The 20,801-nt window shown below is 55.7% G+C and overlaps 1 protein-coding gene across 2 annotated transcripts in view; it reads left to right on the forward strand.

The window, feature by feature from the left end:
* The first annotated feature begins 2,459 nt into the window (after positions 1-2,459).
* LOC141565034 (uncharacterized) overlaps positions 2,460-20,801 on the forward strand; it is a 35,177-nt gene continuing 16,835 nt past the window's right edge. Inside the window, exons 1-7 of one of the 2 annotated variants that reach the window (XM_074308026.1) lie at positions 2,460-2,539; positions 3,551-3,664; positions 3,948-4,181; positions 6,683-6,762; positions 11,164-11,290; positions 11,529-11,630; positions 13,366-15,815. In XM_074308026.1, the coding sequence (XP_074164127.1) occupies positions 3,628-3,664; positions 3,948-4,181; positions 6,683-6,762; positions 11,164-11,290; positions 11,529-11,630; positions 13,366-15,089 (2,304 nt within the window). In that variant the 5' untranslated portion in view covers positions 2,460-2,539; positions 3,551-3,627 and the 3' untranslated portion in view covers positions 15,090-15,815. The other variant, XM_074308027.1, reaches the window with a different exon arrangement.

The raw sequence follows: 20,801 nt of genomic DNA on the forward strand, positions 1-20,801 counted from the left end.
ATGATGCTCAAAGACTAAAACTGAGACATGCTATCTGTTAATGGCAGACTTGATGGATTTGGAGTGCAAAATGAGACTTTTAGTGTATAGAGTAATTGAAATTTGTTTTGCTTGACTGCATATTTGTTATAAGAAAAAAATTTATAGTAAGGAACTTCCCTTTATTTTTAAAATTTTATTTATTTTTGATACACATTGCTTTATAAATTATGTTGAGAGAGAAAAATCAGAGCAAAAGGGAAAAACGAGAGAGATAAAAAACCAGAAAAAAAGAAGTGAATATAGTGTCATTCAGTTTCCTTAGTTCTTTTTCTAGATGCAGATGGCATTTTCTGTCCAAAGTACATTGGGATTACTTTGGATCTTTTCTTTTTTTTGATTTGTGAAGAAAGTATAGATAATTATTCACTTAAAATAGAAAGGTGGAGGAAATACTTCATGTACTTTCAGATAAAGTTAATAAGTTATTAGTTTTACTTAATCTCTCACAAAGTGGAAGCAATTTACAAATTTTGTCATATAAATTCAAAACAAATTGATAAAACTTTTTCAGAAGAAGGGAAGGAAATTAAAAAAAAAAAAAAAAAAAAAAGGAAAGGAAAGAAGAGAAAGAAAAAAGGGACATGAACAGAAGGAGAGCCACCACATGGATGGGATGGGTCACTGCTCCAAGCCTGAGAATCCAGTTGGAGTTATTCTTATTCTCTCAAAGGTCTCCTGGGACAGACAGAGGCTGATGAATTGTCTGACAAGAGAGGAAGAAGATGAACAAATAATAACAATAGCTATCATTTGTAAAATACTTTAAGGTTTGCAAGGCGCTTTATAAATGTTCTGTCATTTGACTTTCACAACAACCATGGGGAATAGGTAGGACTTCTCAACTCCAGATGCAGCGCTCTATCAATTGTGTCACCTACCTTCAGTTAAACAGTATTAGGACAATGATGAAAAACGGGAGAAGGTTAGAGGGCAAAAGGAAGAAAGCCAATGGAAACAAGGTTATCCTAAAGTAGATAAAGCTAAAAAACCCAAAGAGACAAAGCACTGTATTTATACAGGGAGGGGAAAGGTAGAAATATTCATCTGGAGAGGAAAAAAAAAAAAAAAACTAGAGACAAACGGAGGAGATTTATAAATCTAGCCTTTATAACCTTAAATGTGAATGGATCAAACAACCCAATAAAACTAAAAAAGTAAAAGATTAGATGTGAAAACCCAACTTCCAAATACAAGAAATGCACTAAAAACAAAACACAGAAACAAAGTTTTTATGCATCACGTGAATGCAGAAATCTAAATCTCGCTCTCTGATCTGGCCATCATCACCCGAGCTTCTCCTCTGTTTCCAGAATTCTAAGGATCCAAAATTCCACTTCCCCCTTTCGGGACATTCTTCTGAAGGCGGAATCTAAAGACGGAACCACTGAGCCTGAGAGGGTTTTTAACATGGGGCCGGGGAGGACCTTCTGACAGCTAGCTCAGAGTCTCACTGTGTGCCCCTGGCCAAGTTACCTACTGCAGTTTGCCTTGGTTTCTTCACCTGCAAAGTGAGCTGGAGAAAGAAATGCGAACTCTGCAATATTTCTGCCAAGGAAACCCCACGCGGGGCACGAGCAGTCCCAGGATTCGGCCCCACCCGGGACCTAGATTCTCCAGGACTCCCGCCAAGAAAGCCCAACCCAACCCAAGCAGCGGTGGACATCAACGACTTTTTGGGACAGACTGCCCTCTGCAGATGATGGCCTGCCCTGCCAGCTGCGTGGCTGGCACTTCCGCCTCCCCCACGGCTCAGGTGAAGGCTGGGCTTGGGACTGCCCCGCGGACACCCGGGAGCATCCGGCCTCGTACGGCTCCGCCCTCCCCGCCCCTCCTCTCTGGGAGCCGCGAGCCACGAGCCCCTCCCCCGGGCAGCCCCGACAGAGAGGGCTCCCCAAAGGCAAGGACCCAAAGTGGACACGCAAACAAGACACACAAATAGAAGAAATAGACAGTGCCAGACACGTACAACGCAAACCCATAGTAAAGACTCAAAACCAGACCCAATCGCGCTAATAGCACCACAAATATACAGACACAACTGCACCCCTAAAAGACAGTCGCGTACTGACATCCCCCCCTTAGCACCGGGCCTGGCATACGGGGGGGAGGGGCTTAATTGGGGGTTTCCCTCCCTCATCTCCCAGTCTGGGAGCCGGCCTATGACGTCATACACGCGCTGGGCTTCCCTCTCTCCAAGCCCTACGTCAGACCGCCTGCCCATCTCGAGCTCCTCCCCGCTTTCCACGTCCCTCCCTCCGTCTCGCCCCCGCCCCGCCCCTTGTGCCAATTGAAGGCTGCTGGACTTCATTTCCCACAATGGATAGAAATCTCTGAATCCCTCGGAGAACCGAGGCGGCGCCGCGAAGGCCTCTGGGTAGCAGAGTCCGAGCGCCAGGTGCGCGCAGGCGTAGTGGGACCCGGCCCGGTCCCAGAGGGAGGGAGCGAAGGAAGGAAGCGGCCTTTGTCCCGGCCCAGACGCCGTGAGCGCGGGCGGGGGGTGAGTCCTTCCCCGGGGACCTTAGGAGGAGGGGATGTAAGAGGGAGAGAGAAGCCGAGGGGAGCCAGGGGAGGGGGACCTGAGGTGGAGGTGGAGGGAAACTAAGGAGGCCGGGCCCAGGGGGCGGGGATTGGGCGGGGGTGGGGAGGGGCGGGGCCAAGGGGCCGCTGGCTTCGGAGAAGAGCGGGAGCAGAGGCGTCCCCCTTCGTGAGGGCGGGGCCAAGTGAGACACTTGTCCCGCCCCTTCTACCCTCCCCCAAGACTCTAGCCTAGTGCAGTCTGTGAAATTGACCCTTTTGTCAGTTACTTAGAAGTAACTTTCAGTCATTCATGGGAAGAGCGTGCTGGGGGCTCCCGGCCTGGCGGCTGGCGTGCTGTCCACGGTCGGCTGAGTTCCCATGGGTCGCCCCGTTTAGTTCGCGTGTCCTTGGAGGGGGCCGCCTGCCGCTGGGGCCCTGACGGTGGCTCAGTGAGGCTGGCCGGCCGGGCCTCACTGTGGGAGCCGGAGCTCCGGGCCCGCTTCCCATCAGCCAAGTCGGGGTCTGCCCTCTGACCTCCGGGGCTGCATCCTGTTCTGGGGAGCTGATTCCGCAGCCGGGTTTCCCAAGTGGAAGCTGCAGTTCAGCCTGTCACAGCCCGAGGGACACAGTAACTGTGTGGGCTTCTCTGGGGGGGGGGGCGCCAGCCTTGTCACCTTCCCACGTCCAGAGAAACGGGGTCATGGGCAGCCCAGTCCCTTCTCTCAGCCACAGAGGGGCGCCAGAATGAGAGGCAAGGAAGGACCAGCCGGGGGACTCCCAGCCCTGCCGCTGGCTGGCTGTCCCCCGCTGACCCTCAGGGCCCGGCCCAGCCCCACCTCCGCCGCCCCAGGGGATTCTTCTGCTTCCTGGCCTCCCCCTGTGCTCTGTTCCCGAGGTGGCCCTGAGGGGGGCGGGGGCCGGGAGGACCCTTAGCTGTCAGGGAGGCCAGTCCCGTTTCTGGCCGTGGACCCACATTCCGCCTCCTTCCCAGGGCTCCAGAGCCAACCAGAGGCACTAAGGCCGCTGCCCCCCACAGAGCCCTCCTGGGAGGTCAGCTCGGGACGGACCATGGAAGCCCCTTGGACTCCAGTGCGGGAGGAGAGAGGTGAGGGCGACTGGCCGGACGGCCAGGGAGGTTTTCTGTTTAGGGGGACCCGCCCCGGGAGCTCAGATGCCCCCAGCTGCAGCGGCGGAGCACGCCGGCCACGTGACTGCCTTTCCTTTGTTGACAGAGCACCAGAGAGGCGCCCTTCCCCGGCCTGAGATGGGGGCTGCACCGAGGCTGGTGTTCGCCTGGTCCTCCTCCCTGGAGGCCCCGGAGGCCGGGCCGGGCAGCCCTGGGCCGGCCAGATCCTCCTCTCCCCTCTTATCCTCTCTCCTCTCCCCAGCTCCGGTCTGCATCAGCTCCCAGCCAGTGACTCTGGACCCCCTGGTAGAGAGGAGAGAGCCCTGGGCCGGAAGGCGGGGCCCCTGGCCTTCCCCTCCCACTCACTGCGTGAACTTGGAACAGTCACTTCCCCCCTGGGAGTCCCCGTGCTCCTGCCTTAAAAGCAGCTGGAGTGGAGGAGCACTGGCCAGCACCAAGGAGGAGGAGGCCGCACTGCTTGTTCTAGGGGACCGGGGTGAGTGCGTGTGTGGAGGCCCAGTGGGGGGCGGGGAGCCTAGGGACACACACACACACACACACACACACACACACACACACATAGACACACACACTGACACACGCTCTCACACATACACACACACTCTCACAATACAGACACACACACACTCACATACATACACATACAGACATACACACACACTCACATACACACACATACAGACACACACACTCACACATACAGACACACTCACATACAGACACACACACACTCTCACACACACACACTCTCACACACACCATCTCTTTCCCCTTAGCTCCTTTCTCTACAGGGTTTGAGGGTGTCAGGTCTGTATCGGGAGCAGCTAAGCTCCTGAGGAGGAAGCCCTGCTCTGCCCCAGCTGCACTGTGTGGCCTGGCCTGCGCCTCCCTGTGCCCTTCTGGCCGACATTCTAAGGAAGGGAGGAGACATCCCACTGGGTGCCCGTCTCTGAGGCTCTTTCTCATCCAATGAGCATCTCTCGTGTTTTTCCTCATTTTTCTGTCTGTGACTCAGCATCTCAGAGACATCTCCGGGAAGGGCCGTCACGCTCACTGTCTATCTCTGTCTCTGTCTCTGGTTCTCTCTCTTTTCTCTGACGATCTTTCCATCTCTTTCCATCTGTTTCTCTATGTCTCTCTTTGTCTCTGTCTCTCCCTATCTGTCTCTCTCTGTCTCTGTCTCTGGTTCTCTCTCTTTTCTCTGATGATCTTTTCCCTGCTTCTCTGTCTCTGGGTAACCCCCTCTGTGCGTGTACGTGACCACACATCCCTGTGTCCCTTAGCGTGCCCATGACTCCATCTCCGTCACAGAGCTTGTGCTTGGGGTCTGCCCCTGGCTCTCCCGCCACCGTCACGGCTCTCCTTCTGTCTCTCAGTGTCTCTCTGTGTCTCTGGAGCAGTAGGGCAGGGTGGCTGAGCCCAGACGACCCAAGTTCAGGTCTGCACCAGGTGTGACCTCAGAATTGGCTTCCCCTCTTTGGGAATCGTTGTTGCCTAGGTGACCTCCGAGGCCCCTAAATCGTCATCAGTAAGTGCCACGGAAGGCGCAGCTTGGGGCCAGACAGCACCCCGCTTTCTCCCACTCTGGCTGGCGCTGATCTCTGTCACAAGCCTTCTCCAAGCAGCTCCACTGCAGCCCGCACAGTGCTAGCCACTGGGGGGAGAAGAAGACAAAGGGAGCCAGGCCCCGCCCTCAGGGAGCTTCTATCCTCCCCAGGATTCAGTGTGTTCACAGAGGAGTCCCAGCAGGCCCCTGTGTCCCAGCAAGGCAGGGATGGACAGGGATCCGAGCATGAGGTGGGGACCACAAAGGCCTGATGAAGGGGACGGCACTTAAATGGAACCTGGCGGGGTCCCCAAAAAGCAGAGCTGAAGCTGTTCCAGAGGCCTGGATAAGGAGGCCGGTCTGACCGTGGAAAGCGGAGCTGGAGCCCACCTGGGCAGTGCTCATTCACCCACAGATCCCACAGGCACAGGGAGCCATTGAACCTCCTTGAGCAGAGGAGTGACCCAGTGGGGCCTCCCTGCCTGGGCCTTTAGGGGCTGTGTGAGGAAGGAGCCTGGGCCAGAAGGAAAGGCAGAAGAGCAGCTAGGAGGGACCCCAGTGGTCAGGGAGGCCACAAGGCCTGGGCTGCATTGGGGAGGAAGGTGGGGCGGGGCTCCCCTCAGATGGCAGGGACGTGGGGAGAAGGGCTTGGTACTTTCCTTAGGCCTGTCCGACTCCCATGAGCCCCCTTGGAGTGTTCCTGGCATTTCCTTCTGAGGCGGAGGCCAGCGGGAGTCTGCTGGCAGGAGTCTGAGGCTGGATTTGAACTCGGGGATGTCTTCCTGACTCATGGCTGGTGCTGCCCAGGAACGAGGGACAGTGAGGATGCAAGGCCAAGGTTGTGAATTTGGTGGGACAGACCTTGGGGGAGGATGACTGGGGGGGAAGGGAATGGCAGAAGATGAGGACGGGCCCTTTGGTTTGGGGGCTGCAGTAACTCCTGGGAAGGCGAGTCCCCCTGCCAGTGCAGGTCGGCGGCTCCCCCACAGTGCAGCGTCCCGGAGTCCGTCCTTCGAGAGGCTGCGTAGTCTGTCTTGGTCAGGAGGGAGCTCGAGGCCCTTGCCTTGACTCTTGGAGAAAGCTAATGAGGGTCTGCTGGGTTCGAGGGACCTGTGAGACGGCCAGACTAAGTCAGGCCGGGGCGCACTGCTCCGGGGACAGACGGCGGTTCTGGCCACTCCGTCCACCTCCTTGATCATCCTTCTCTGGCTCCCAGTTTCCCCCATCTCGCTTGACTGATGGTCCCTTCTTTCAGGCTGCCATCCAAGGGCCACTCATCCCTGGAGGGATCCGGTCCCAGGGTGCTAGTGTCCAGTTCCCTTCCCTGGGCCTGGAACGTCCTCAGCTGCCTGCCGTGTGCAGTCCTGTGAGAGGGAGCTGGAGGCCCAGAGGCCAGCCCCCGCTTCTGACAGCCTGCTGTCTTTCCGCAGCTCTTCCTCCTCCTCCAGGCTGCCCCGCGGCCCCCGAGGAGCACGAGACAGCGCCCAGACCCCTTCCACGCGGAGCGCAGGTATGTGAGGCTCCCGACTCGTCCTCCCCCTGCCGGGCCTCCCAGGCACTTGGTCCCCAGCTCTGGAGGTTCTCCTGGGCCAGAGAGGGAGAGGCTCTTCCTCGGGGGGGTCGGAAGGAAGGCCAGCTTTTGGAGGTCTCCGGCTCTGAGGGTAGAGTGAGAATATCCTCAGAATCAGCACTACAGGGTCTGTGACGGGCTCCCTGTCACTGGTAGGTGTGCAGACAGGCTGGAGAGGTGAGCTAGCCCCGAGGTCCGCTCCGAGGATCCCTGCTGAAGGACCAGGTACCGTCCCTTTCATTCGCTCTGACTCTAACCCGGTCCCCAAGCAGAAGTACGTCCTCGGTGCCCGGCGCTGTTCTGGGCACTGCGGGGGGGAAAGGGGGGAGAAAGACAAAAGGGAGGCGTCCCTGCCCTCAGGGAGCTCGCACTCTATTGGTCGGGTGGCGTGGCCCCAGCTCTCTGCTCCTGCAGCCGGGACTTCTGGGTGCAAAACTGGCTGTGGCCCTCAGGAGTCCGTACTTCTGAGCCTCGGAGCGCCGCTCCCCTCCTCATGACCCCCTCCCGGGCTTCTCTGGAGGCCAGAGCTGCACCATCGGGATCTCTCTGCCAGTCTGCACCAATCATTTGATCCTTCAGGGCCTCAGGGTCTTTCTCGGAAGAATGGGGGGACACCCTGGAAGATCATCTCATTTCCTGCCAGCAAGAGAGCCTCACGGTGTAGAGAAGGACCCAGATTTGGGGCCCACCTCTGACCCCCCACTTCCTGGGGTCTGGCCAGTGCGAGACGATGCCCGGCGGCATTCCCTCACAGGTTAACCTGCAGGATAAATAGTAACTGGCATGGAGAGGGGGGAGAGAACTGGAGAGAAGGAGCCCCAGGCATGGAGCGGAGAGTCACTCGCAGGTGCCGCTTTCCGAGCCATGTGGCCTGGAATAGGACGGACCTGGCGTGGAGCAGGGGCTGCAGAAGCCGCTGAGGGCAGCTCCCTGGAGCCGGGAGATCCCAGCAGATGCTGCCTGCCTTTGGCAAGAGAGCCCGGCCCAGACTGAGAGGAGAAAGGGCTGCCGCGGAGTCCAGCTTGTCAGAGAAGGTAGAAGGAATTCAGGGGGAATGTGCCAGTCTCCGTGGCGGGCTGAGCGCCACGCAGTCCATGGGAAGCATTGCCAGGAGCTAGGGTGTCCGCAGGAGCCGCCCCAGAGGGAAGAAGGATTTGGCTGAGGCTGGAACGAGACCAAACGTCTCACTGACCATCCTAAAGCAACAGGGGCTCCTTCCCTTCGCAGACAGCAGCGACTGCTTGCGATTCTCACTTCTGAGCCTCTGGCCCCTCCGAACCTCTACGCCCCTGCAAGGAACCTTGGGAAGGGTCCTCGGCCTTACGCCGCCGGGAGATGTGCGGGAGACGGGTGAGGGTCCTGCTCGAGAAGAGCTCGGAACCGGCGGAGAAGGTCACCCCCGAGCTGCATCTGCCTCCATGTCTGGGCCTTTTGTCAGACTGAATAAAAGAGGTTTTCGCGGGAGGAGGGGAATGAAAGAAACACTTCGTGAGGGTCTGTGGTAAGGAGACGACAGAACGGGCAGGGGGAGAACCGCGAGAGAGCAGCACTGAAAACCCGAAAGGGAGAAAGTCTCCGCGGGGAGAAGGCCGGCGAGGCCATCGGGAGCCACAGGGATGTTCAGAAGGCGAGGGTTGCGACAAGAACGTCGGATTTGGCAAAAAAAGAAGCCAGTGGTGACTTTGGAGAGGGCGGTTCCAATGGGATGGCGAGGTCAGGAGCTGGCTCTTCAGCCCATGAGTGTGCAGGAGAGGGGAGAGTGTCCACAGCCCAGACGAGCTTGGCTGAGAAAGGAAGCAAGGATGGCGTCTCCAGCCGGGCGAGGGTTCCAGGGAGGGCGCTTAAGGGCAGCAGAGAAGGAGCTGGCCAGCGGTGGGCACGGAGGGCTGGAGCATGTTGGGGAGTCGGACGTGGCTACCTCCTCATCAGAGATGAATAGAGAAGGAGGCCCTGGGGGAATCATGTCGGGGGACAAGGAGAAAAGGGGACTCTCAGTGGAAGGGCCAGGAGGCAGAGAGGAAGATCGAGAAGGTTCAGAGCCGCCACAATGATGGATAGAATGGAAATCCCGAGTTTGGAGCCAAAGGGCAGCGGAGAGCCCAGCACGCAAAATGGACAGGCCCCCAGTCCCACGGCCTTGTCCAGCTGTGTCCCCCTACGCTTCAGGAGGCAGGGGCAGCCCACGGTTGGAGCTTGTAGCAAGAGGGCGAGATCGGGAGCACGCTGGTAAACATTGAACAACCGGCTCTCTGCAACACGAAATAATAAACTGCAACATAAGTGCTTGCACTGAAAGTGTGGCCGTGGCTCTCTGGAGCCGGTTCCAGCCTCCGCTCCTGCTGGATAAGATGGCGAGGGATCCAAGGGCAGAGAACAGGGTGGAATCCAACTGGTTTGTGCAGTTTGAGATCGGGAGGAGAGGAGAGGAAGAGAGGGCTCGGGGAGACGGGTCTGGATGCATTGCCCAGCAAGATGGCCGGCCTGCACACACGGTGGGAAGATGGGCCGTGGGGTCCCAGAGGTTCCGAGAGGGCAGAGGTGGGGACCGAGGAGGCCGAGGAAAGCGGGCTGGTTTGGCTTGGGGCGACCTTGAGGAGATTCGGGAAGGCGGACGTTCTTGGGTTCTTCCACAGAAGAACTTGGGGGCTCAGGGGGTCAGAACAGAAAGGCGTGCACGGGGAAAGCCTCCTTAGTCTGGGATTGACCTGGAGAGCAAGCTCACACGTGCACACTTAGCACCTCTCCAGCTGACCACAGCAGGGGTCCTCCAATGTCTTGGATTGAATCCTGGGAGACTCTAAATGGGGGGACATGAGCCGGCTCACCAGGTACAAGCCGGGATTTACACTTCTCTTATTGGTGAGTTGCTTGTCCAAAAAAGACATGGTTTGGTTCTGCTGCGTGCGATGGGGTGATTTGGTGATTGGTGGGGAGTCCCCTCATATCCCCAGGTCCCCAAGGGTCTTGGCCATAAGTGGGAAGAATACTTCTCCGGGAAGAACTCTCTAACAACACGGGACCCCAGCCGGGCAGGGAGGCCGAGCCGGGCAGGGAGGCCGAGCCGGGCAGGGAGGCCCAAGCGGGGCAGGGAGGCCCGAGCCGGGCAGGGAGGCCGAGCGGGGCAGGGAGGCCCAAGCGGGGCAGGGAGGCCGAGCGGGGCAGGGAGGCCGAGCGGGGCAGGGAGGCCCGAGCCGGGCAGGGAGGCCGAGCGGGGCAGGGAGGCCGAGCGGGGCAGGGAGGCCGAGCGGGGCAGGGAGGCCCGAGCGGGGCAGGGAGGCCGAGCCGGGCAGGGAGGCCCGAGCCGGGCAGGGAGGCCGAGCCGGGCAGGGAGGCCCGAGCGGGGCAGGGAGGCCCGAGCCGGGCAGGGAGGCCGAGCCGGGCAGGGAGGCCCGAGCGGGGCAGGGAGGCCCGATCCGGGCAGGGAGGCCGAGCCGGGCAGGGAGGCCGAGCGGGGCAGGGAGGCCCAAGCGGGGCAGGCCGAGCGGGGCAGGGAGGCCGAGCCGGGCAGGGAGGCCGAGCGGGCCAGGGAGGCCGAGCGGGGCAGGGAGGCCCAAGCGGGGCAGGCCGAGCGGGGCAGGGAGGCCGAGCGGGGCAGGGAGGCCGAGCGGGGCAGGGAGGCCGAGCTGGGCAGGGAGGCCGAGCGGGGCAGGGAGGCCCGAGCGGGGCAGGGAGGCCGAGCCGGGCAGGGAGGCCCGAGCCGGGCAGGGAGGCCCGAGCCGGGCAGGGAGGCCCGAGCGGGGCAGGGAGGCCGAGCCGGGCAGGGAGGCCCGAGCGGGGCAGGGAGGCCCGAGCCGGGCAGGGAGGCCGAGCCGGGCAGGGAGGCCGAGCGGGGCAGGGAGGCCCAAGCGGGGCAGGCCGAGCGGGGCAGGGAGGCCGAGCCGGGCAGGGAGGCCGAGCAGGGCAGGGAGGCCGAGCGGGGCAGGGAGGCCCAAGCGGGGCAGGCCGAGCCGGGCAGGGAGGCCGAGCCGGGCAGGGAGGCCCGAGCGGGGCAGGGAGGCCGAGCGGGGCAGGGAGGCCGAGCTGGGCAGGGAGGCCGAGCCGGGCAGGGAGGCCGAGCCGGGCAGGGAGGCCGAGCCGGGCAGGGAGGCCGAGCCAGGCAGGGAGGCCGAGCCGGGCAGGGAGGCCCGAGCTGGGCAGGGAGGCATCTGTGAGAAGAGGAGGTGGAGTCTGATAGGCAATCTGGCCTCCAGCTCAGGCCCCAGGATTCTAGCCATCTCATAAATATGAGCCCCTGCTTGTTTGAGGTGCTGGGGAGGGAGGGCAAGGCCCTACTGCCTTGCCCCCTCCCCCATGAGCTGGCGGGGTGCTGAGAGGGACCCCCTGCCCCCCTTGGTGTTTCAGGAGGCGGTGACATTCAAGGACGTGTACGTGGATTTCAGCCTGGCCGAGTGGGGGTGTCTGGGCCCTGACCAGAGGGAGCTCTACAGGGAGGTGATGCTGGAGAACTACAGGAACCTGGTCTCGCTAGGTAGGGAGGCCTTCCTCCGGGGCCTCACATTGGGGGGAGCCCCGAACCAGAGCCAGCCCCGCTCTCCCCTCCCTTGGACCCAGACACTGGGCTCCGCTTCCACGGCCCCGCCTGCTCTGCAGCTCGGGCCCCCCCCCCCCCACACCAAGTCTGCCTCCTGCGCCCCTTCTCTCTTCCTGAAGAGTGAGGAGCGGGGCAGGACCCCCTGCCCCCTCCCCTCAAAGCCCTCTCTCCCCAGGAGCCGAATTCCCCAGCGCCAAGCCTGAGCTCATCTCCCAGCTGGAGCAAAGCGGAGGAGAGCCACGGCTGTGGGAAGCACCCCCGGGGGGCCCCCGCCCAGGTGAGCGGAGGGAGGCCCAGAGCCGGGGAGCCGCGCCTCTTTTTGAGGCCGGGGCTTAGCCCCGGGCCTGGCACGCGGTGGGTGCTACTGAAGAAGGGGGTGCCCAGCCTGACCTGACTGAGAGTCCTGCCCTCAAGGAGCTGCCAGTCTAGTGGCAGCCATCCATCCATGCAGAGGAACGAGCTATTGCGGGATAAATGGGAAGTGATGAAGGCTTGCAGAAGGCTTCCTGGAGGAGAAGGCTTTTAGCTGGGATCCCAAAGGAAGCCAGGGAAGTCAGTGGTCAGGGCAGAGGAAGGAGAACTCTGCTTCAGGCCTGGGGGCCGAATGCTTGGCTCAGAGTCTTGGTGGGAGGATGGCCCGGGGCCCAGCTTCCTGTGCCCAAAACTACATGGGAGGCTGTGAGGTTGGGGGGGGGCTCCAGGAGCCTTTGAAGGCCAAAGAGAGCGTTTATATCTACTCTGGGAGGCGACAGGGAACCCCCAGACAGCCACGTGCTCTACTTAGTAACAGCGGGGGATGGGATTTGGGGGAGGGCTGAAGTAGGTGACCCCTCCCGCCAGGAAGCTCCGGCAGCCATCCAGGCCTGAGGTAATGAGGGCCCACGCCAGAGGGATGAGAGTCCTGAGGAGAGAGGGAAGTGCTTGGGGGAGATGGGTAGAGAGAGTGAGAGATGATGGGAATCCTGAGCCCCAGGACCACCGGCCCCCTACTGTGATAGGGAAAGTGGGAGATAGGAGGAGCTAAGAGGGAAGGTAATGAGTTCTGCTTTAGACATTTTGAGCCGATGATCCTCCGACCATCTAGTTTGAGATGTCTCAGAGGCCGTGAGAGGTGCAGGATGAGCCTTCAGGAGAGAGGCGGTGGCAAGATAAGGGGGTGTTGAGAGCCTAGGGACAGGGTGATTAATCCAGGAAAGTAGTAAGGGCCCCACGTGAAGCAGCCTTGAGGGAGAAGAGCAGGGGCTTCCGGAAGAACCCCGAGGGACAGCTAGACCTGAGGAGGTGATCTGGAAGAGGATCCAGCAGGGGAGAGGTCAGCTAGGGAGGACGAGGGGTGCCCTAAAACCTAGAGGAAAGAGAGTGACCAGGAGGGGCCAAGGCCACAGAAAGAGGCCATCAAGACTGAGGAAAGGCCATCGGATGGGCTTCTAGAGAGTACGGGAGAGCGGTCTGGTGGAATCGTTAGACCGGAAGCTGGATTGGGAGGGGATGAGAAGAGAAAGGAGAGGAAGCGGGGTGCCCGTTATAGGTGGCTTTGGGGGGTCAGAAGAGGTCAGGACTCTGGTTAGCAGGAATGGACGGATCAGCCAAGGGTTTCTTCAGGATGGGGGAGACTGGGCATGGCTGTTGGCAGAAGGGAAAGGGCCGGTAGCCAGGGAGACAGTGGATAGACATGAGACGGAGTTTCAGCTTCGCTCTGGCCAGGTGGGGGGCCATGCTTTGTGCCTTGATGCACTTAGCCCAACATCTCTTCGTCTGCAAACACAGCTCTGGTGTCTTCTTTCCCAGAGGCTCCGCCTCAGTTCAGAGGGCCTGGCCCCCTCCCTTCATCTCACCTCCTTATTTGACTCCATCTTGTTTGCTCTTCATTTGACTTCTCTCTAACTCAGAGAACAGGATCTCTGGATGCCTGGCACTAATACGGGCCCTGCCCATAACTTGGCACCCAGTAACTGCAGAGTAAACTAAATCCTCCCCTGCACAAGGAATCATTGTTCTTAATGTTTTTTCAGATGAGTGCCCCAGGACTCTGGATTCAGTGCCATGCTGGGAAGTCTCGGAAAAATCTCCCTCTCGGGAAGAAAAACTTGAAGGGCCCAGAAGAGATGGCTCAGGGGCCTTCAGGCTGAGAGAAGCCTCAGAACATGAGGGTCACGGAGCTCCACAGCAGAGTAGCCAGGAGCCCCCCGGGACCCTCCTGCCGACCTCCCACCAAGACCTGCCTTCTGGGGAGAGAGGCTACGAATGTAACAAATTTATTAGAAATCTGGGCCTGAGAAACCTTTCCAAAACACAGGGAGAGACTCCCTTCAGTCATGACAACAGAGAGAGCTTCCAGCAAAACTCAGTCACGGTTAAACTTCCAAGAACCAGTGGAGAGAAAAGACCTTTTCAATGTACGGAGTGCGAAAGGACCTTTCTTTATCAGTCGGACCTTATTATACACCAGAGAATTCACACTGGAGAGAAGCCCTACAAATGTAATGACTGTGGGAAAGCCTTCAGTAATAGTTCCTACTTTATTCAGCATCATATCATTCATACTGGAGAGAAGCCTTACGCATGTAATATATGTGGGAAAACCTTCAGCCAGAGCTCGTCCCTCACGGAACATCAGCGCATTCACACCGGGGAGAAGCCCTACTCGTGTAAGGAGTGCGGGAAGGCCTTCACGCAGAGCTCGTCCCTGATCAAGCACCAGCGCTGTCACACTGGAGAAAAGCCCTTCAAGTGTAAGGAATGTGGCAAAGCCTATACCCAGGTGTCCCACGTTGCCCGACACAGAAAAATCCACACCGGAGAGAGACCCTATAAATGTAACGAGTGTGGGAAAGCCTTCTTTCACACCGCCTCCCTTACACAACACCAGGCAATTCACACCGGGGAGAAGCCCTACAAGTGCAACGAGTGTGGGAAAACCTTCAGCCACAGCTCGTCCCTGACTCAGCACCAGCGAGTGCACACCGGCGAGAAGCCCTACGAGTGCGGTGACTGCGGCAAGTCCTTCAGCCACAGCTCCTCTCTCACCCAGCACCAGCGCATCCACACCGGCGAGAAGCCCTACGGGTGCAACGAGTGCGGGAAGGCCTACACCCAGATCTCACACCTCATGCGCCACCAGACCGTCCACATGGGAGAAAAGCCCTATATCTGCAATGAGTGTGGGAAGGCCTTCAGCCACACCTCGTCTTTCACGCAGCACCTGACCGTCCACACCGGAGAGAAGCCCTACAAGTGCAACGAGTGTGGAAAGACTTTCAGCCAGAATTCTTCCCTTACACGGCACTTGAGGATTCACACCGGAGAGAAGCCCTACGTATGCAAGGAGTGTGGGAAGTGTTACACTCAGGTCTCCCATCTTATTCAGCACAAGAGAATTCACACTGGAGAGAAACCTTACCGCTGTGGCGAGTGTGGCAAGGCCTTCAGCCGGAGCACCCACCTTAATGAACATCAGAAAATTCATACTGGAGAGAAGCCCTATAAATGTAATGAGTGTGGGAAATCTTTTAGCCACAGCTCCTCTCTTAATCAGCATCAGAGGATTCATACTGGAGAGAAGCCTTATGAATGTGATGACTGTGGGAAAACCTTCAGCCAGAGTATACACCTTATTCAGCATCAGCGAATTCATACTGGGGAGAAACCCTATGAATGTAACGAATGTGGGAAAGCCTATACCCAGATTTCCCACCTTCTTCAACACCAGAAGATTCATGCTGGAGACCTTCTGTGAATGTCCTGAGTGTGGAAAGGCCTTTGGCACACGAGACTAAACACTAGATCAAGACCTTAGGAGTCTTTACAAAGTCTCTGCCATATAATTAACCGTGATCACACAGTGGGCTAAAAGAAAACCTGAGCAGACATCAGAGATTCTGTCCTGGAGAGTAGTCCATGGGATGAATTTGGGGAAAAGTTCATTTCTGACCATTCACTTTGATAAGTCTTTTCTCCACTCCAAAGCTCCCATCTGTACCAGTTTGTTATCGGGACTAATAAAATCCTCCATCCAGCTTCACTCCCTCCACATCAGTCAAAGGCAGCAAAAGTTTGATTTATTTGAAGAGAGGAGGGAGGCTGCCAAACTCTGATCTGAGTAGCTCACGTTCCTGAGCTCTTATAGGCCAAAAGGAGAAAATCCTGTGTTGAGTCCACAACAGTGAGAGCGTTGTGGAAAACCAACAGGCCTTTTAGCACTGATGGATATGCTAAACATCAGAACCAGCAGCGAATGATCTCTCCAGCGTCTCATGTTTAATTTTATCTCTACCAAAAAGTGAATTTTGAGTGAAACAGATGGTGCATTGGGATTGAACAGCAAGCCCGACGAGTGTCTGTGCCAGGGAAAGTTTTCTGTCATCCATTTCTGTCATCTGGTACTTGAATCTCTCTCTGCTGTCTTGTGCACTCCTCTCCTCTTGTTGTGTATTTCTTTCTTTAAAAAAAAAAAACTTTTCCAGTGTTTTCTTGGTTTGTGTCATGTTGGAGTTTTCATAAATGTTTGAGCATGGTCAGTGCTCATTGCCATGTTTTTGATGCTGTTATTGTTCCTCTTAATTGGGTTTTTCCATGTCTGATTTATATAATCTTACTGATTATATAAATTATAAATTATATAAATTATATAATATATTATATAATTTATATAAAAATATATATAAATTATATAAGCCAATTGCTCCTTGGTAATTGAAAACCATCATTTGTCATACCCTTGACAGCCACGGGCCACCTCTCCATCTGAAATGCCACATAACTCATTCACATGCGCCTATTGGGACTCAGTCCAGCCTATGGAATGCCCACACAAGATGCTTCCATCCCTGTCTAGATCACTGAACATCCGCCCAACAAGTGGTCAGTTCCCTGGAGTTGGACATTTAGAACCAAGCGATAGAAATCCTGGCCCCCTTCAAGCAAGAAACAGGACGTCCCTAGTTTTTTTTTACCAAGGCGTTTCCTCATAGGTCTAGAGATGATCTCTAAGGGGCCGGCCCTTGAGCTTTGGGATTCCAGAGTCCATGTTGACCACTTAAGGTCCTGGCCAACATTCTAGCTACATTTCTTCTTTTCTTCCATAAGTTTGTAAGATTTAGATTTAGAGCCAGAAGGTCCCTAAGAGGTCATCTAGCCCTCATCCCCCATCTTACAGATGAGGGAATCAAGGCCGATAGAAATGAAGTATTTTCGTCCAATATCTTAGTAAACAGCAGATCTGGGGGGGGGGGGGGGTTCTGATCCAGGCCTCCAGACTCCAGACCCAGCACTCGGCCTCTGAGTTTTCAGAATATTCTGTCATAATCACATAGCTAGTGAGAAGCAAGCGTTCGTTTTGCTGTGTCTCCTGCAATTGGGCTGGATGTTTATATTTAGAGATTTAGAGATTCGTGCTGGATTGGTGGAGAGGGATCGCCTTACTGTCCTCGTAGAATCTGGCAACCAGAAGGTTGCACCCTCTGCATAGTTTGATGCATTATTCTTTTTGTTGTAAAAACCTTGTTTATGACACGGGTCACAAAGGCCTGCCTTGATGTCTCACTGGGACATGGAGGTGACCTTGGGCTCCCAGAGACTTTGCCAGTGGCCGAGCAACTCTGGCAGATCCTCCCAGGCTGGAAAACTTTGGAATATGAGCCATCTAGCAATGACCTGGATGTCTGTCATGGAGGCCTGAAGCCTCAAATACATTCAGAGAGGCTCACCACTAAGTTGGCCACAGAGGGGTGGGGATTTTTCAGCTTCAACAGCTTAGGAATCAGAAGATTGAAATCTATATCAGTGGAAGTATCCTGCCCCCAGTGGAGAAGATGGAGAAGGGACATTGGAGGTCAGAGCTGGGCAAGATGCTAGAGATCCTCAGTCTGAGATTCTCATTTTACAGAGGGAGAAACGAGCTCAGAGAGGGGAAGGGTCACACAGCTAGTGGGTGGCAAAGCTTGAGTTAGAACCTGGTCTTGAATTTCACCCCGCTGCTTTTACACGCTGCCATGTTGCTTCTTGAACAACGTAAGGGCAGATTCTGGCCCCTTCCCTTAGCAGGGGCAGCTGGATGGCGTGCTGAATAGCAATCAGGAAGATTTGATTGCCCAACTTCACTAGCTGTGAAACTCTTGGCAAGTCACTTAACCCTGTTTACCTCAGTTTCCTCATCTATTAGAAAAGATGGACAACAACACCCAACTCCCAGGGTAGTTATAAGGATAAAAGGAGATATTTATAAAGCGCTTAGCTGTGTCTGGCACATGGGAGATGCTGTATAAATGTTAGATGTTAATATTTTTTTGCTGGCATTATGACTTTGGACAATTCCCTTATACCCACGGTGAGACTCGGTTGTCCAATGAAGATAATGTTTATACTATCTACCTCACAAGGCTGTTAGAAGGCTCAAGTAAGATGATGTGTGTAAAGGAATTCTGTACGTTTTATTCTCGAATCCTTTTGGGGACTGGAAATTTTGCAACATCTAATATTATCGCAACCTTGCATCACTGATATCGTCTGCGTCTTCTTTCAGTCGATCCAGGTTCTCTCCCATGTGGGCGCTTTGGTCAGAGCCGGTCACAGCATAGCAAAGTCATCCTGTCCTCCTGCCCGCGTCCCCCGGAACGTTCTGGTCGGCAGCAGAAGCGGCCGGCCTCCTCCTGCCCTCTCCAGGCGCGCCCTGGCCAGCCGATGCTTCTGGCAAAGAGCCACGGGGGAGAATGCCCCGCAACCCCTCAGGAGCACCAAGTGCGGCCTCTGCACTCGGGGGCTCTCCCCCTCCCCCCAGTGATTCGGGGCTCAGCAGCCTCCCGAGGAGGACGCTGCCTTCGGTGTCCGTGTCCAGTAACCGCTGGAGATAGCTCACCTCTGACCCGGGGTTAGGATGACAGTGGAAACCAGCGGGGGTCCTCTTGGACCATCCTCCAGGCCGCTGCCAACGGGAGTGTGACCTCTGGAGAGGGAGGAACTCCACAGTCAACCAAGCGCATAATCTCGGCAGGTTCTGGCCGTGTGACCTCGGGCGGGCTCTGGCCTGGTGACCTCGGCAGGTTCTGGCCGTGTGACCTCGGGCGGGCTCTGGCCTGGTGACCTCGGCAGGTTCTGGCCGCATGACCTCCGGGCGGGTTCATGTGTCACAGGAGAGTGCAGGGCCCAGAAGAACACCCACAGGCTCGGAGCTCAGGCCCCGTTACCTCTGACCTCCTGGATTGTACTTGCTGAGCCTCCTTGTGTGTCGGGAGGCAGCCGGAGTGCCGAGTCTGGCACTGGGACCACCTGTGGGAGGGGTGAGCTGGGCGCTGGGTAGAGAAAGGGGCACGGAGGGCTTCAAGCCTCGCCTGCAGTGCTTATTACAGGTGGGACTATGGGGAATCATTTTACTTCCTGTCAAGTGAGAGGACTGTAGTGTGCTGGCTCCTCGGAGCTGCCCCCATAAACCCCAGTTTCCTCATCCCTAGAGGCGGTCTGAAACACCCACCTCCTGGGCTGGCGTGAGCCCCCCAGCGTGCTTTAAATTGCTCCAGAGACGTCCCTCCCCTCGCGGCTGTGAGCCTCGGCTGTTTCTGCTCCGATGCTCTTCATTCTGAACTCCCAGGACGGTCAGACGTTGCATATTATGTTGTCTAGAGTCTTGTGTTCCAGGGCTTTTCTGGGGCCCCAGGCTGGGAAGATGGCTCAGGTTCCTGTGCTCTGCGTGAGGAACGAGAAGCCTCCAAAGCCTGGCTTTCTGTCAGGAGGAGGAGCTGGGAGGATCCTTAGATAACAGAGGCTGTGTCACCTTAACAAACTCACCACGCCCTCCTTCTGGTGCCAGAGAGGAAGGTACCTGGGAGCTGATGGGAGACTGTAAGACAAAGTACCCAGAATCTCAGAATCGGGAAGACTTTTTGAACCAACGCCACAAGATGTCAAAGCAGGGACAGCAGAACACAGCATGCTAATGGAATCTATAGACACTCACATATGTATATGTGTATATATTAAATTATAAATATATGTATTTGTTAAATCATATATAAATTATATATATAATGTCTACATGTACATATATGTGTGTGTGTAACAGGTGCTGAGCCCAGAACCGGCTTTCTCATCTTTATGACACAAGTTCTGTGACTTTGGGCAAGTCATTTAATCCCATTTGCCTCAGTTTCCTCATCTGTAAAATAAGCTGGAGAAGGAAATGACAAAACACTCCAGTGTCTCTCCCAAAAAATTTTCATCTGGAGCACAAAGAGTCTAGTTGTGACTGAAAACGACTGAACAACAGCAAAATATAATTATCCCAAATTTATTTTTAAAGCACATTTCAAAATATAAAGATTAAAAAAGAGAAATTTAATTAAAGTATGAACTTGTTACATATAGTATGGGGTTTCAAAAAGCATATTAAATGAACATAGCAACAACACTGCCATATTTATGTTACCTCTTTTTTGTGTCTATTTTTAAATGTTCTCCCTCATTTTCCAGAGAAAGAAAGTGACTAATTCCAGGCAGCTTATTGGCTAATGAGTTTGAGTCCTGGTAGATGGCAGATCCAACTCAAGGGATGACCTTGAACTTGTGTTTGCTGGCTTCCAATCTCCTTTTTCAGGACTAAGCCAATTAGAAAGAAAGCCAACTATATTATTAATATAGATATAAGATATAGAAATATCTCTGGAACTTTGTGTGATACAGGCTTTAAGATCTCTATTCATATTAGAAATGGAAGGGACTTTAGAGGTCACTAAATTAATTTCATTCCATTTTACAGGTAAGAAAACTGAGACTCAGGAATAGGTGGCGAGGCCCCATAGCTCCATGCAGGCACGATAGTCTGAACCAATATCATTTTACAAAGGAAGAAACTGAGGTTCAAAAAGGATGGGGCCCTGCCAATGGTCATCCCATGACTTGGGGCAAAACCACAAACAGTAAAGGCTGCAATCCCTTTCAAGTCCAAGTCCCTGTGAGCCTGGACTGCCATGTATCCTGGCACACTCAGGCCTGTGCCTTGGCACCCCAATCCTGGCCTTTGCCCTCCCTGGCCCTGCATAGATTTCTGCCACAGAATGTCTTAACTGAGCTTCCTGGTCCTTCAGTCCAATTCCACCCCCTTCCCCACCAGGGTCCTCTGTAGTTGGGAAACTGAGGTCCAGAGAAGAGACAAACCCAAGATCACATGACAGCCCTAAAGGTAATCTAGTCACTAACTCACAGAATTCAGAGTCAGAAAGGACCTCAGTGGCCACTTAACCCAATGGATCCTTGAGCAGGAATCTGACAAGTGGCCAGAGAGATTTCCCTTAAAGAGGTCCAATGAAAGGGAGCAGATCCTTGTTAAGGCCTCCGATTCCATTGCAGAATGGGTCTTGAGGTCTCCCATTCTGCTTCAAGGCCACCAATTCCACTCCAAAATGGGTCTCGAGGCCTCGCATTCCACTCCAGGAGGGTCTCCTCCCATTCCACTTTGGAA

Source organism: Sminthopsis crassicaudata, chromosome 3 (assembly GCF_048593235.1).
Source record: "Sminthopsis crassicaudata isolate SCR6 chromosome 3, ASM4859323v1, whole genome shotgun sequence".
Lineage (NCBI taxonomy): Eukaryota > Metazoa > Chordata > Mammalia > Dasyuromorphia > Dasyuridae > Sminthopsis > Sminthopsis crassicaudata.